Source organism: Delphinapterus leucas, chromosome 4 (genome assembly GCF_059928025.1).
Source record: "Delphinapterus leucas isolate spDelLeu-1000000601 "Yukka" chromosome 4, BTC_Dleu_Yukka2, whole genome shotgun sequence".
NCBI classification, from domain to species: Eukaryota; Metazoa; Chordata; class Mammalia; order Artiodactyla; family Monodontidae; genus Delphinapterus; species Delphinapterus leucas.
The window spans coordinates 13,620,718-13,635,155 of NC_143132.1; the positions used below are offsets into that span (position 1 = coordinate 13,620,718).

The window sequence follows — 14,438 nt, forward strand, 5'->3', positions numbered from 1 at the left end:
TCAGAAGTTAATTGCAGTCAGCTTCATTTCCATTTTCTTTTGAGATCAGTTGTTCCATTCTCTCTTACAATGCCATGGGCGTGCGTTTTTGATGTGACTCAGACTTGAAATTGATCCAGGAGCCCAGAGCTGAACTCTCACATCGTATGGTCACTATGCTTGGAATGGTGGGTGGAATTCTCAAGAGTTCAGTAGCTTCATGGCTTCTGAGTAGGAGTGATGCTGCTTAGAATTTTGAAAAATTACGTGATTCTCGTGGTCTGTCCTGAAAAAAACCCCATTAAATCCATGTCAGTAAGCTGGGGCCTCCTTTGAGCCCTTTTTAGAGCCAAGCAGCGGGGGCTGTTTGGGAGATCTGATGGCAGCTCTGTAACACTGCCCTTTGGGACTGGTGGTTTCCAAACACTTTGTAGTGAATGATGCAATGCTGGAGTTGAGTTGTATGCATTGGCATTTGTCAGTGTCCAAGTATAGTTGCAAGACAATAAACACCAAGAACCTGGGGAATCTAAAGAGTAGTATTTTGGTCTAAAGCCACTTACATGATGCCAGTCAGATAGTAAGCATTCCTTAAATGGTACATCTCCCTGAGTGGGGGGAAGAATATATTACTTCACTTTGAAATGCACTGACTTGACTCCTATGAAATACAGTCATGTCTGTTCCAGATGAACCTGTTGGTTAAGTATTGCCAAAGATTCACTGTTCTAAAATTAAAGTTATCATTTTAGTAGAAATTTCTCGACTTACTTAGCTAGCTTAAGAATATCGATTCTATGAACGTTTCCTCACTTAGTTACCCTGGGATGCATTTGGATATGCTGAGAAGTTGCATTGCTCAAAATCAGGGCAGTCTTTGGATAGGGGAACTTTCAGGAATTTTGTTTGGCTGATTTGGGTGTCTGTTTTTACTTGCCTTGGAAAACATGGTTGGGCTAAAACCATTTCATCCATGCTTTAGGGAATAGGAATTTGGAAGCCCTGTCTAGCTCATTCATCTGTGTTGAGGGATCATCTTTTTTTTTTTTTTTTTGCGTTACGCGGGCCTCTCACTGTTGTGGCCTCTCCCATTGCGGAGCACAGGCTCCGGACGCGCAGGCTTAGCGGCCATGGCTCACGGGCCCAGCCGCTCCACGGCATGTGGGATCTTCCCAGACCAGGGCACGAACCCGTGTCCCCTGCATCGGCAGGCGGACTCTCAACCACTGCGCCACCAGGGAAGACCACAGTCTCAGTTTTTACACAAGCCAGACAAGCTCACCCCTGATGGAACTGTCCCTTTATGCCAGGTGAGGTATGGCTGTCTGGTAGCACAACCCAGCTGCCCTTGGGCATCGAGCCAGAGAGCTCCATCTCCCTCATGCTTACCACCCCTCAGCCCAGCACTCTTTGGAGAGCAAGCAGGTACTTAAAGAGATTTTCCTGGAGGGTAAGCAGCCTCTTTACCACTCAGGATCATACCTCTTCAGACCTTCTGTCCCTGAACTGTGATTTTTTTCCTTTAATCAATTATGAAGACAAGAATCAGCCATATGAAACTTGTCGCTGAGCCCATGTGAAAGGATGTGGTTCAAAAAACGTGGCTCGTTGTATCACAGTGGCCTCAAAGGACCACTGGTGGAAATTCCTGTCTGATCTTGGTACCTAGAACGTTTGTCCTTCTTCTGAGCAATTGATTAGGACATTGTGAATTTTACAACTGCCCTGTTTTCCCTATCTGAGTTGGCTGTAACAAAAGCTTGCTGTCAAACTGAGCCAGCTGAGTAGATTGATAGGGTCTGCATTGTTACCTTGATTCTGCCCTCCTTCACTTTGTCTTAACCTTTGGGTTCCTTTTATTATTCCAGTAATAATTTCTCCTATTCTATTTTAGATAATGTATCTTTGGAAGTCACTCCTGAGTCCTTTTTTTTTTTTTTGGCTGCATTGGGTCTTCATTGCTGCACGCGGACTTTCGCTAGTTGTGGTGAACAGGGGCTACTCTTTGTTGCAGTGCACGGGCTTCTCATTGCATTGGCTTCTGTTGTTGCAGAGCATGGGCTCTAGGTGCGCGGGCTTCAATAGTTGCAGCATGTGGACTTCAGTAGTTGTGGCATGCAGGCTGTAGGACACACAGGCTACAGTAGTTGTGGCACACGGACTTAGTTGCTCAGAGACATGTGGGATCTTCCCAGACCTGGGATTGAACCCGTCTCCCCTGCATTGGCAGGCAGATTCCCAACCGCTCTGCCACCAGGGACATCCCCTGACTCCTTTATTGAATATAATAATGGTTAAAATCATAAGTAAAGAAAACGACTGATGAATTTTTCTTTAACCTTAATTTCTGAACCATTAAAAAATTTCCAGTGTCCTAGATTAATCCATCTGTCTGTTCATCCAAGGCTGATTTTTGGACTAAATATGAATACTAAAATCTAAAGTCTTCTGGTACTTATTGCATATAAGAAATATTAAGGATTTCTGACTTGTTCAGGATTTAGATCTAACAGTATTACTCACAGCCCACTTTAAGGTTCAGGGTAAGGGGAAAACTTTCTGATTCTCATTAATTCAGTAATATGAAGCACTTTTGGGCACTAAATCATCATGAACAGCATAAGAATTAACATACTTTTGTAGTCCTATATAGTTTATAGTGTTTTGTTTTGATTCTCTAATTTCTGTCTTATAACAACCTTTTCAGGTAGGTGTTAAGTAAAGTAGATAATATTACACATCGTTATTTTTCCTGCTAAGTGTCAGAATGGGTAGTTTACTTACCCAAGGTCACATAAGTTAGTAAGTAATAGAGCCTGGTATATGAACTTAGGTATTTTGAGGGCAAGTACAATATCCTTTTCTCTATACACTTTGATTCCTGGAACTTGCAAACACTTAAAAGTGACAGGATGCCTCTTATGACTGTTTTCTAAAGGTGAAAAAGAAAGTTCTGGTGTGGCAGACATTGTAGGAAAAGCCATGGATTAACTGCCGTGGACACCGCATTTCTGACAGTTGTCATATTTTCATCTTGCATGAGACTGTCGGGTTGGAGTGACGGGACTCCTGAGCCCTGTCTATTTTTGAGGTATCTGAAGTCTGGAATTAGTTTTGGTAATTCCTTCCCCTCCTCCAGCTCACACACTTCCCTGTGAAAACTGGTAATTTGACACCTGACACAGAAATTGACTATACGGGTTGAGATGAATCTGAGTGAGACTGTAAAACGCGGCACATTTATTGTTCACTTCACTAGGGGTCATCTTAATGTAATGCAGGCCATCCTGGTCCTGCCAGATTTTGTCAGCGTGGTTTGTGTCTGTGCGGGGGCTGTGGCTAATTGAGTCAATCACATCTTCCAGCTGGATTAATGAATTCCCCTATTGTCTCACAACACATTTAAGGCTACCAGTTTCAACGTAGAACACAGACCCAGTTTCAGTGAGTTAGGTACCATGTTTTAAGGAAGCCCCCATAATAGTGGCCCTTCTGTAGCATCCTCCTTATCATTTACAAATGTTGAATAATAGTGGAAATAATCGCTGATATTTACTGAGAACTGACGAAGGGGTAGGCGCTAAGCTAATTATGTAACATAGATGATCTCATTTAATGCTTATATCAACAGAATGGCTTAGGAACTCTTATCCCCATTTGCAGAGGAATAAATTGATATTTAGAGTTTGCCTCAAATCACCTTGCAAGTAAGTGGCAAGGCTGTGTTTTGATGCCTGTAGTGGGACTCCAGGCTTGAACTCCCAACACTGAGTTTGGTGCTTAGCTGCCTCCGTTGAAGTTGAATTCTTTGCAGCTCTTAAAGAAAACCTGGAGTCCTGGTGGCTCTCGGGTTGCCATGGTATACCTTCACAAGGCCATGGAGGAGTTAACCCACTGTGAGTGCTCGATACATACTGAGTGCTTGATGACACACAGCAACCTTAGCATATTTGCTGATTGCAAAGAACAACTATGTATGTGTCTCTTCATCCATCTGTATCAAGGGTCAGTTCCACAGCCAGGCTCACAGGTAAAAATTTTTTTTCCCACCAAAATCAGAAAAAAAATCATACCAAATAAACTGAGTTTTGTTTTCCTGCATGTTTTATAAATCATGCCTGGTAACTTTCACTTTCTTCCCCATGTAGTTTTTCTGCTCAGGGGTTAGAAGAATATAACAGAGAAACATTTTAATTCTGGTAGTAGAATATGTACTTTTTTTTTTTTTTTAAGTATAAAAAAATGCATTATCAGCCTCCGTTGTGCAGGTGGAGGACAGCCGCCTGCAAGGCCCGGTTTGCCAGCAAGAAACCAGCCTTGCAAATTATTGGCAGCTGGTACTGTAATGAGTCCATTTCAATATAAATGGGCTGTTGCTTATTAATTTCTGCCAGTTCCTAAGCAATTCAGGAACCGCTTTGAAAATTTTAAACTTTACAGAGATCAGCTTAAGGAGGATGCCTGGGAAAGAGAGGGAACAGGACAGCAGTGGGAGAATTATGGGAAGGACATGTATTGTAGGGTAATAATGGGGTATTCTGAGAGCTCTGCTCCTCTCCTGGCAAGCGTGAGTCACCAAGTTCACGGCGAAATAGCACGTTTTCCAAGATAGAGAGAACTGTAACTTCACTTATTGTGCTGTTCTCTATGGATGTATATATTTATTTATTTACTGTCTTGGTGTGGCTGCCTTCTACACCAGGAGGCAGTTTTCTCTGTGGTCCTGTGCAAGCTGTTTGTCATCTTGGGTTCCCACCTTTATCTCTTTATTTTTGGCTGCGTTGGGTCTTCCTTGCTGACCGTGGGCTCTCTCTAGTTGCGGCGAGCGGGGGCTGCTCTTTGTTGCAGTGCACGGGCTTCTCATTGCGGTGGCTTCTCTTGTTGCGGAGCACGGGCTCTAGGCGCGCGGGCTTCAGTAGTTGTGGCACGTGGGCTCAGTAGTTGTGGCTCGCGGGCTCTAGAGTGCAGGCTCAGTAATTGTGGCGCACGGGCTTATTCGTTGCTCCGCGGCATGTGGGATGTTCCCGGACCAGGGCTCGAACCCGTGTCCTCCGCATTGGCAGGCGGATCCTTTTTTTTTTTTTTTTGCGGTACTTGGGCCTCTCACTGTTGTGACCTCTCCCGTTGCGGAGCACAGGCTCCGGACGCGCAGGCTCAGCAGCCATGGCTCACGGGCCCAGCTGCTCCGTGGCATGTCGGATCCTCCCGGACCGGGGCATGAACCCGCATCCCCTGCATCGGCAGGCGGACTCTCAACCACTGTGCCACCAGGGGAGCCCAGCAGTCGGATTCTTAACCACTGCGTCACCAGGAAAGTCCTCGGGTTCCCACCTTGATGAAGCCACCAGCAATAGGTGCCACCTGTGGGCAGCCCCACAGAGGAATGGTCCGCAGGAGAGGAATGAGGGCAGCCACCCCAAGGAAGCCCTCGGGGCTTTCTCCTGTCTTTAGTATCTGCAGCCTCACCTCAGAAGGCAGGCTTTAGAACAAAAAGACCATTAATACTGCTTGTTTGTGGAACTTATTTTGAAAACATGTATATGATGAGAAGGTCTATGTACTGAATTTGGTCTTTTGTTTAACTGTCTTTTAGCATTTTCTTCAACTTCTCTGGTAAATATAGCTCTACTTTGAGAATAACTGAGTTGCCCTTGTTTCCTTTCATTCATCTCTGTTGTGACTTTTTAAACATTAAGAGGGAACCATGGACACCATTTCCCAGTAACCTGTTTCTGTTATGTGATACCTTCATCTTTAGAGTTAGGTTAAAATGATAAAATAACTGGGTTTGTCAGGATATTTATTACCGTGAATGTAAATATGCTTGTGTTTATTGATTTATCTGATTATGCCTGTTATTTTATACCTGTAGCTAAATGTGGCATTGTTCAATTTGGGGTGTGGTATTTCACACAAAATGGATGTTGGAGACTTTACGTAAATGGGCTTGATGGAAAATTCCTATATCCTGTGTTCTGGCTAACCATTTGCTTTCTCTTTTTCTGTCCTCTCCAGGTTTTGGGGACATTCTCATAGACTCAGATGAGACTGTGATGGCCACCCCGAGGGGCCAGTGCTGATACGTTTCCCAGCCCCAGTCATTGTTCATCCTGACATCATTTCCAATCTCAATATCTAAATGCCACAGTGCTCTTGGGGCAAGTTGGGCTGGGAACCACTGTTGCCTTGTAAGGTAAGTTTGTGTATGTGTATTTGAGCCTGTGTATATCCCCATGAATTAATGGTGATGCCTCAGAGGTGGTGAGACAGATACATTTTATCAGAATTGGCATTGCTGTGTTGTATGTAGCTTGTGGAAGAAAGAATTTGGAGTCACTTTTTTTGGATTAAGGTTACACCCATCTAACAAGTCAAAAGTATTAGCATTAAAACTAAAAAAAAAAGAAAAAAGCAAAAGCAGGTACCTGTCTTTTTCCCCCTGTGAATTGCCCTCAGGATCTTCTACATTTATTCCTGAGCTTTGCCATCTTTAGATGGGATTATGTTTGAAAAAGGCAATCCCAACTTCAAAATCTTACTTCAAAACAATGATATATTTTGTTTCTAGTTTGGATAATCTTTTAAAAAGCAAAATAAATACAGTCAAAATAATAATCTTTCTAAATCAAAGATCATCTTTTATTTGTTGCAAAACTTTCCTGTTTAGTCTCCTGTGTTAGGGGTATTTGTGTGTGACTTGGCAAAACGCTTTTCATGGGTTTGTAAAGATTTAGCAAAAACTTTCAGAACTTTGTCTCAGTTTAATCTTAGCTCTTTTCCCCCAACCCCCCTATCCTGTCTTCAGGCTCAGCCTCCAGTAGGAAAAAAACAGGCTTGAAACCAAGCCCTCCCACTAGAATCTAATTTTAAATTTGCAATCTGTTGTCCTGTGATTTTTGCTTCAAATTTAACTTTGAAATAAATACATTTCATCCTTTCTTTTGCAGTTTTGGAGGTCTGTTTTCAAGTCATAGAAGGGTAATCATTACGTTTATTTTAATAAGTTTTTAAATACCTCGGGAGGGGTGAAAATTTTCATTAATAATAATCATAATTTATATACATCATTAGATGCCTTATGCTTGGATTTCACAATGCCCTTATCAGCAAGAGAAACCTTGCTTTAATAGTTAACTTTTGACTTGAATATAAGTTGGGTCATCTTGCGCCCACTAATGGGCTCTAATATTTTATATTTTTGGAATACCCTTATTATAGGCAATCTGAGTGATGAGCATTTCCATTGAGAAGAGCTGTACGAAAACTTTAATTTATTTAAATGGCCAGTGTAATAACAAGTAAGTCATGGTCCCTGCCACTGGGAGATTATAATAAAATGCGAGGGGTCTACATACAAAGCAAGACAAGTGTGTCAGTGTACAAATAACCATGCCACAGACACGATGTGAGGAGGTCGAGCAAACTGCCATTGGAACATAGAGAAAGAGTGATTAAATTCCAGCTCCATAGTATTTTCTTTATCTTAGGTAATTTTCTGGAGCCATCTGTTTTAAGTTTGGGTTTGGTGCTGTTTAATTGTAGCTGTCAGTGTGGTGCCCCCATCCTTACTCTCTTCAATTATCCAAGAAACCTAGGAACTTAAAGCATTTATTTATTTATTTTCTTTCCTTAAAATGAATTGCAGGTTTAGTGTAACTTTGGAAAATACAATAAACAAAGTATAATTTTGAAAATTAAAATTGCCCATAATCACTCTATCGAGGATAGTAACTTAAAAATATTTTATATGTCTGTATATTCCTTCTCTCTCTCTCTCTCTCTCTCTCTCTCTCTTTTTTCCTCTCCCTTTCCCTCTGTCTTCCTGTGTGTGTGGTGGCGGGGAGAGGGAGAGAGAGAAAGTAAAATATTGTTAACATTCTTAAATTTTTAATCTCCTCAAAGCCAATATCTTGGATGTGCATCTCAAATGTAAGTTTTGACTTGCTGAGAATAAGAAGAGTTTTGCTCCAGAGATGTTTGACCCTAATAGTAGAATTATCTTTTTGATTATCTACTCCTGAACAGGGCAAGCCCTGGCAGGCTGACCCACAAGGCTGGGCTTTGATCATGTGGAACATTCCTGTTCTTCAGCTAAAGGGTGGGGCATTCTGTCATCTGTTTGGAGTACTGCTTGAACTTCTGGTCTCATCTAGGGAATTAGACATCCTAAACCATAAAAATATTATTATAACCTCCTTAGATCTCAAGGTGATGAGGTTATTTCTCGTTTCCCTTGTGTCTTCTTCTTTCTCTCCCTTTTTTCCCTCTGACTAAAACTAGTAGAGTATTTTTCTTTGTTCTCTCTGCCCAGAGACTTTGACCATGGGTGGCTTTCTATTAACTGGAATGTTTTCTCATGCAGTACTAAGAAAACCTCACATTGGCATGATTGAAAAATTCAGCTTACATGTTATATCTTGGATCATACAGGTTTTACCTTTCTTTTTCATTTGTGTTGTACTTCTCCACTCATGTATAATAATTGATGTTCACGGTGATCTTGCATAGATGTTGCAAGCAATTAAATTTTTCATTTATTTCAAGAGTGTTTACCTTTACTCAGAGAACACAGTTATACAAGTTGCTTTAAAAGTTTGATAATTCCAACCTCTGGGTCACCTTGGGGTTGGCATCTATTGACTGTCCTTTCCCCTGAGAACTGGTTAGATTTTCCTGGTTCTTTGGAATGCATTGTGGACATTTTGAGTATTATGTTGGGAGAATCTAGATCCTGTGAAAATCATCTAGAGAACGTTGAATTTTCTTTTTTGCTTTTTTAATGGGTAATCAACCTGGCTAGGTTCAGATGGCAAGTTCTGTCTGACCTCCTGTGGGTGGTGGCTCTCATGTCAGTTCAGTTTTCAAAGCCTTTGCTCTGAGGCTGTAGGTTTATTCCACACAGGTGCCACTTGGGAGCTAGACTGGGAGGTGGGCTGTGGTTTATATCATAATTCAGTTCTCAAAGCCTTTGCTGTCTTGCTTTGGGTCAGTCCCAGGTATGTGCACTTGAGGGGTGAGCTTGGGACTTGTGTAGATGTACATAGCATTAGATGATTTGTTTCCTCCAGCTCTTTTTTTCTCTGAGATCCCTCTCTTTGACTTGCAGGGATCATTATTCTTAGTTTCTTTGGCTAGAATGACAGGGTATGTCTCGGGAGTTTTTGCTGCCTGTGCCACAGCTGGACTGTGTGCTCACCCTCCATGCAAGGCTGGAAGAGTAAAGTAATAAAAACAAAAATGGGAAACTCACTCTTGTTAGAGTGGCTTCTTCAGGTTTTGACTCCCATCCCCAATCCACCTGCTTTTGCTTATTCTTTGGAATTCCTTGGGTAGTTGGTTTTTCCTTTGGTCCAGAGTTTTTAGTGTTTATCATTGGGAGAAAGATCAGCTGTGGTGTCTTAACTTCATCTTAGCTGGTACCAATATTAGCATTTCAGTTTTGTTCATACTGTGTTAGAGACAGAAGCCCAATTCCTAGTTAATCAACTCTACTTCTCTATTTAGTCTCACTATAGGCCATTGTTTTGTGTTTACTTTGTATTTCTTGATAATATACTAGATAATGCTCAATACATGCTTATTTTTTATTGCCTAACTTGTTGAAAAAGAGGATTCAAAAACATTTCATGTTGAAGAATCCTCACTTTTAAACAAAAATTTCATTTAACCAGAATATTCCAGTTAGTTAAGGCTTTAACTTTTTATTTTGAAATAATTATAGAAATCGTACACAATAAGTATACCCTTAACCTAGTTTCTCCTAATGGTTGCATCGTACATAATTGCAGTAAACTACCAAAGCCAGGAATGTGACATTTTTTCCAGTGTGTGTGAATAGTTCTATATTATTTTATCATATAAGGCTAATAAATTTATAAAAGCTGTCCCTGAGAAAGGACCACCTACCAGATGTATGTATAAACCATTCTAATGACTGTACCTTTTTTTTTTCCTTTTTTTAAAATTGAAGTATAGTTGTTTTACAATGTTGTGTTAGTTTTGGGTGTACAGCACAGGGATCCAGTTATACATACATATATATATATATCTATTCTTTTTCACATTCTTTTCTGTTATAGTTTATTACAAAATACTGAGTATAGTTCCTTGTGCTTTACAGTTGGTCCTTGTTGGTTACCTATTTTATATATAGTAGCGTATATATGTTAATCCCAAACTCCTAATTTATCCCTCCCCCCTTTCCCTTTTGGTAACTATAAGTTTGTTTTCTATGTCTGTGGGTCTATTTCTGTTTTGTAAATAAGTTCATTTGTATCTTTTTTTTTCAGATTCCTAAGTGATATCGTATGATATTTGTCTTTCTCTGTCTGATTTACTTCACTTAGTATGATAATCTCTAGGTCCATTCATGTTGCTGCAAGTGGCATTATTTCATTCTTTTTTTATGGCTGAGTAATATTCCATATTGTGTATGTGTGTTTGTGTGTATAGATAGATAGATAGATAAAGATACATCTTTATTCATTCACCTGTGAATGGACATTTAGGCTGCTTCTGTGTCTTGGCTATTGTATATAGTGCTGCCTGTACTTATTGATAAAGTTCCTTAAGATACCTTTTAACTATTTCAACGAGTACAGTAAGCCCCTTACATACGAACGAGTTCCATTCTGAGAGCGCATTCGTAAGTCCAGTTTGTTTGTAAGTCCAACGAAGTTAGTCTAGGTACACAAGTAACATAATCGGCTATATAGTAGTATTTAATTTGATGGGATTTAAAGGAAGTTTCTATAATTACTTGAAAAATTTAACTCCTCACTTAAAGAGAAAGATCATGGTGTTGGGAAGAATGGGAAAGTCACACTTGCTCTAGTGTCCTTGGTCTCTGGCCCTGAGAATCTCTTGATTTTCTGATATCATCTACTTTCAGATGACCCCTTCCCATCATGTCACTATGTCTCCTTTGCCCCCATTTTCTCTGGATCTCAGGCTGAGCAGTTCTGCACTGTGTACCCTGACAACGAGGAGATGTATCCTCTCGATTCCAAACCCCTTTCCTAAACTTCTGAGGGAATAGCTCCAAAAAGAGGAAGAATGTGGGAATTAAGTGAAATGAGACAGGAGCAAGGCCTTAATTCGCTGCCCAGATAATTGAAGTTTGGGGAGTACAGTGAAGCAGGGCAAGCTGAAGCCCTCAACTCAGTTCATGGATCAGGGTGATCCCAAACCCAGTGGCCTGGAGTGAGGGACCTGTGCTGGTCTGCAGGTGGAAGGGACCCAGAGAACAGCACACAGACTGGAAACCGGTGTGTTGTCTAGGCACTCTGATGTAGAAGAGCTGGCATATTTAAGGCCAATGTGTGTTTTCTCTAGTTCACATTGTGCTAACATTCTCATCTATTTTCTCTTGTAGTTGTATGAGTTTGAATTTTTACATTCTAGATTAAAGTTTATTTTGTCATTCATTCATTCATGCAGTATTTTTCCACTGAGCACCTACTGTCTTTCAGGCAGTGTTCTAGGCACTGCAGATACAGCAATAAATAAGACAAGCAAACTTTCAGTCCTACCCCTGAGGCTTAGTTTCTAGTGGGGAAGGATAGAGAATGAAAAGGATAAGTATCTCTTTTCCTGCCCTGCAAATAGGTTCATCAGTATCATTTTTCTAGATTCCATATATATGTGTTAATATATGATATTTGTTTTTCTCTTTCTGACTTACTTCACTCTGTATGACAGACTCTAGGTTCATCCACATCACTGCACGTCACCCAATTTCATTCCTTTTTATGGCTGAGTAATATTACATTGTATATATGTACCACACGCAGATGAAGAGAATGGACTTGTGGACACAGAGGGGGAAGGGGAGGGTTTGACAAACTGAGAGTGTAGCATTGACATATATACACTACCATGTGTAAAATAGATAGCTAGCGGGAAGCTGCTGTATAGCACAGGGAGTTCAGCTTGGTGCTCTTTGATGACCTGGAGGGGTGGGATGGGGGTGTGTGGGAGGGAGGCTCAAGAGGGGATATATATATAACATATAGCTGATTCACTTTGTTGTAGAGCAGAAACTAACACAACATTGTAAAGCAAATATACTCGAAAAATAAACAAAAAAAGGTAAGTAAGTGAGACACATTTTTTGTTACAATTATGATAAATGCTAAGGAAGGGGAAAAAGTCAAAGAAGAGGGATAAGAAATGTTGAGTTCTGAGGGTTGTCCTTTTGATAGGGACGCCAGGAAAGGCCTTTCTGAGAAGGTGATATTTGAATCAAGATCGGAACAAACTGGAAAGAGTGAGCCAGATGTAGATTCCTGAAAACTGGAGGGTTGCAGGCAGAGGATGGAGCATGAGCAAAGGCCCTGGGGCAGGCCAGGAAGCCAGATCTTAGACCATTGGAAAGAAAGTGTAAGACTTGAGGTTTGAATTCAGAGAACTGTTCCTATGTTACAGTCTTGCGCACTACTTCCTGCTTAATATCCCTCCCACTAACTACCCCCAGAAAGTGCAAGCTATCTGGGGCCACTAACATTCTACATAAGGAAATCAGTAACGAGTGTAATGAGTTAAAAAATGGTAACATTTTCCAGCTTGCAATCGAGCACCTTCATTCTGATGCTCTGCTTTTCTATTTCTAGCCCAGTTTTTGCATTTCAACCTGTTCTCCTCCCCCTTAATCTTTCCCCTCTTACCTAGTGACTCTGTGATGATTATGTTGGTAAAGTGCTGATCACTACTTTTTGCTTTTGTTACTAAAATGCATGAACATTTATTGACTCATCACACATAGAACACTTGTAGTCTCTCTAGAGGCTACAGAAAAAGTGAAAGCCACTTTCTGCCCAGAGTTGCTTCCAGACTCACAGGAACAAACAAAGCCTGTGCAACTGTAAAATATAAACCAAGGTTTTTGTTTGTAATAAAAATAAATGATACGGGTTAAGTAGGAGAGAGCAGGAAGAAATGAAGATGCTGAAAGTAGCCGGCATTTTACATTTGTGTGTGAAAAGGGTTAGGATTTTCAATTCACCCATGTTCTGGGGGTTGCCCGTGGGATGGGGGTTGTTCCTGAAAAAGGAGATTGTGTTTGTTGTATGCAATAAGCAATTTTAATTTTTCATGCTTATGTTATTTCAGGGTCCCCCACGTGGGCCTTCGTGGTTCTCACTGACCTTTCAGGAAAAGCTTTTAAATGAAGGGGTGTTTCAGCAGTCCCTAGAAACATTTTTCTGCTAAGTTGAGTTGCTTCAGACTTCCTGCTGACTCTGCTTAGATCATCCCCTGAGAATTTCTTCTCAGTAGGATTTAAGAGATTTGGCATTCATCTCTAAACTCTAGTTCTAAAGATAAAAATGGCTTCTTTCCTACCTTGGCTGGCTGAAAAGAATCTTGCTACTAAAAATGCTATTAATATAACAGACCCGTCAGAGCAATGCAGGGAGTGCTGTAGTTCTTGAAGGTTGGGGCCATTTCCTTTAGGAAACCTCTCCTGAGGCTTTTAACTTGATTAGTTTTCTGTTGGCAGAAACAAGCCTAACCAGAAATTTGTTGTTGAGAATATGCCTGTGAATTTATATTTGCAAACTTTTGATGTATACAGTAGAGGAGGGTACCTCCTAGCACATTTGAGGTGACAGTTTTGCCTTTCTATACCTCAGTTTCTATCACCATCATTCTTTCCTTCTTTTAACTTTAAATCTATGTGATTCTTAAAATGGGACTGTGGCCAACGCCTGTTCTAAGCTTTTAATTACTCATTGGCAAAACATATAGATACATAGACACATCCAGAGATCTTAATGTACGCTTAAAAAAAGAAATCAAGAACCCTGAGAAATTGGTCATGGCCTTTAGCATTACTTTAGATGCTTATTTATTTTACTTGCAAAAATGTAGTACATGATATTCTTAGGAATGTAGATAACACAAGTTATGCATGGACAGTGCATCTTTTCATTTTCCCTACACCAAGTTGAGTTTCTGTGTTTTCTCTTGGCTTCTTAAAGACGTCAGCCAGGGAGGCGTGAACTTATTGCTTTGAAGTATGCTTGCTACTAGTAAAAGGAAGATTCTCTTTCTTGGAAACTTCGCTCTCAGAAATCATGTGACGTGTGACCTGGTAGGGAATATTCCAGTATGGGAATAGCTTCACATCTGGTGTCTGTATGAATTACCTCTGAACTCATCGGAAGATTCAATGGAGGAGGTTTTTTCCTTCCCGTTGCCACAAATTTCATTTCAGTGAAGATGTGCTTATAGGAGTTTAAGCAACCTTTGAGACTGAACAGTGGGATTATAGAGTGGTTCTGGATCAATGTGAATGTATATTATGTTTCAGGGTGTTTCAAACTGTAATGGTTACAATAAATTTGTTCCTGTTTTCCTCTGGTACCTTTCACTTTTTTGTTTATTGTATCCCTTCCCTGGCTAGAATGTAAGTTTCATGCGCATGGGGAATGTGTGTCTTTTGTTGTCTGCTGTATCTC

The 14,438-nt window shown here is 40.7% G+C and overlaps 1 protein-coding gene and 1 pseudogene across 19 annotated transcripts in view; both read left to right on the forward strand.

Annotated features, from left to right (window-relative positions):
* Positions 1 to 14,438, forward strand: part of LOC115802338 (small ubiquitin-related modifier 2 pseudogene) — a 296,470-nt pseudogene that overhangs the window by 280,904 nt on the left and 1,128 nt on the right. Inside the window, exon 9 of the transcript XR_016392965.1 lies at positions 5,995 to 6,172. The product of XR_016392965.1 is annotated as a small ubiquitin-related modifier 2 pseudogene (transcript). The remainder of the gene's footprint in view (positions 1 to 5,994; positions 6,173 to 14,438) is intronic.
* Positions 6,062 to 14,438, forward strand: part of TIAM1 (TIAM Rac1 associated GEF 1) — a 146,363-nt gene continuing 137,986 nt past the window's right edge. For 15 of the 18 annotated variants that reach the window (XM_089910310.1, XM_089910325.1, XM_089910316.1 and 12 more), the window contains exons 1-3: positions 6,083 to 6,172; positions 6,927 to 6,957; positions 7,198 to 7,277. In XM_089910310.1, the coding sequence (XP_089766436.1) occupies positions 7,259 to 7,277 (19 nt within the window). In that variant the 5' untranslated portion in view covers positions 6,083 to 6,172; positions 6,927 to 6,957; positions 7,198 to 7,258. Of the gene's footprint in view, positions 6,173 to 6,926; positions 6,958 to 7,197; positions 7,278 to 14,438 lie in introns of all 18 variants that reach the window. The other 3 variants (XM_089910311.1, XM_089910318.1, XM_089910319.1) reach the window with 3 other exon arrangements.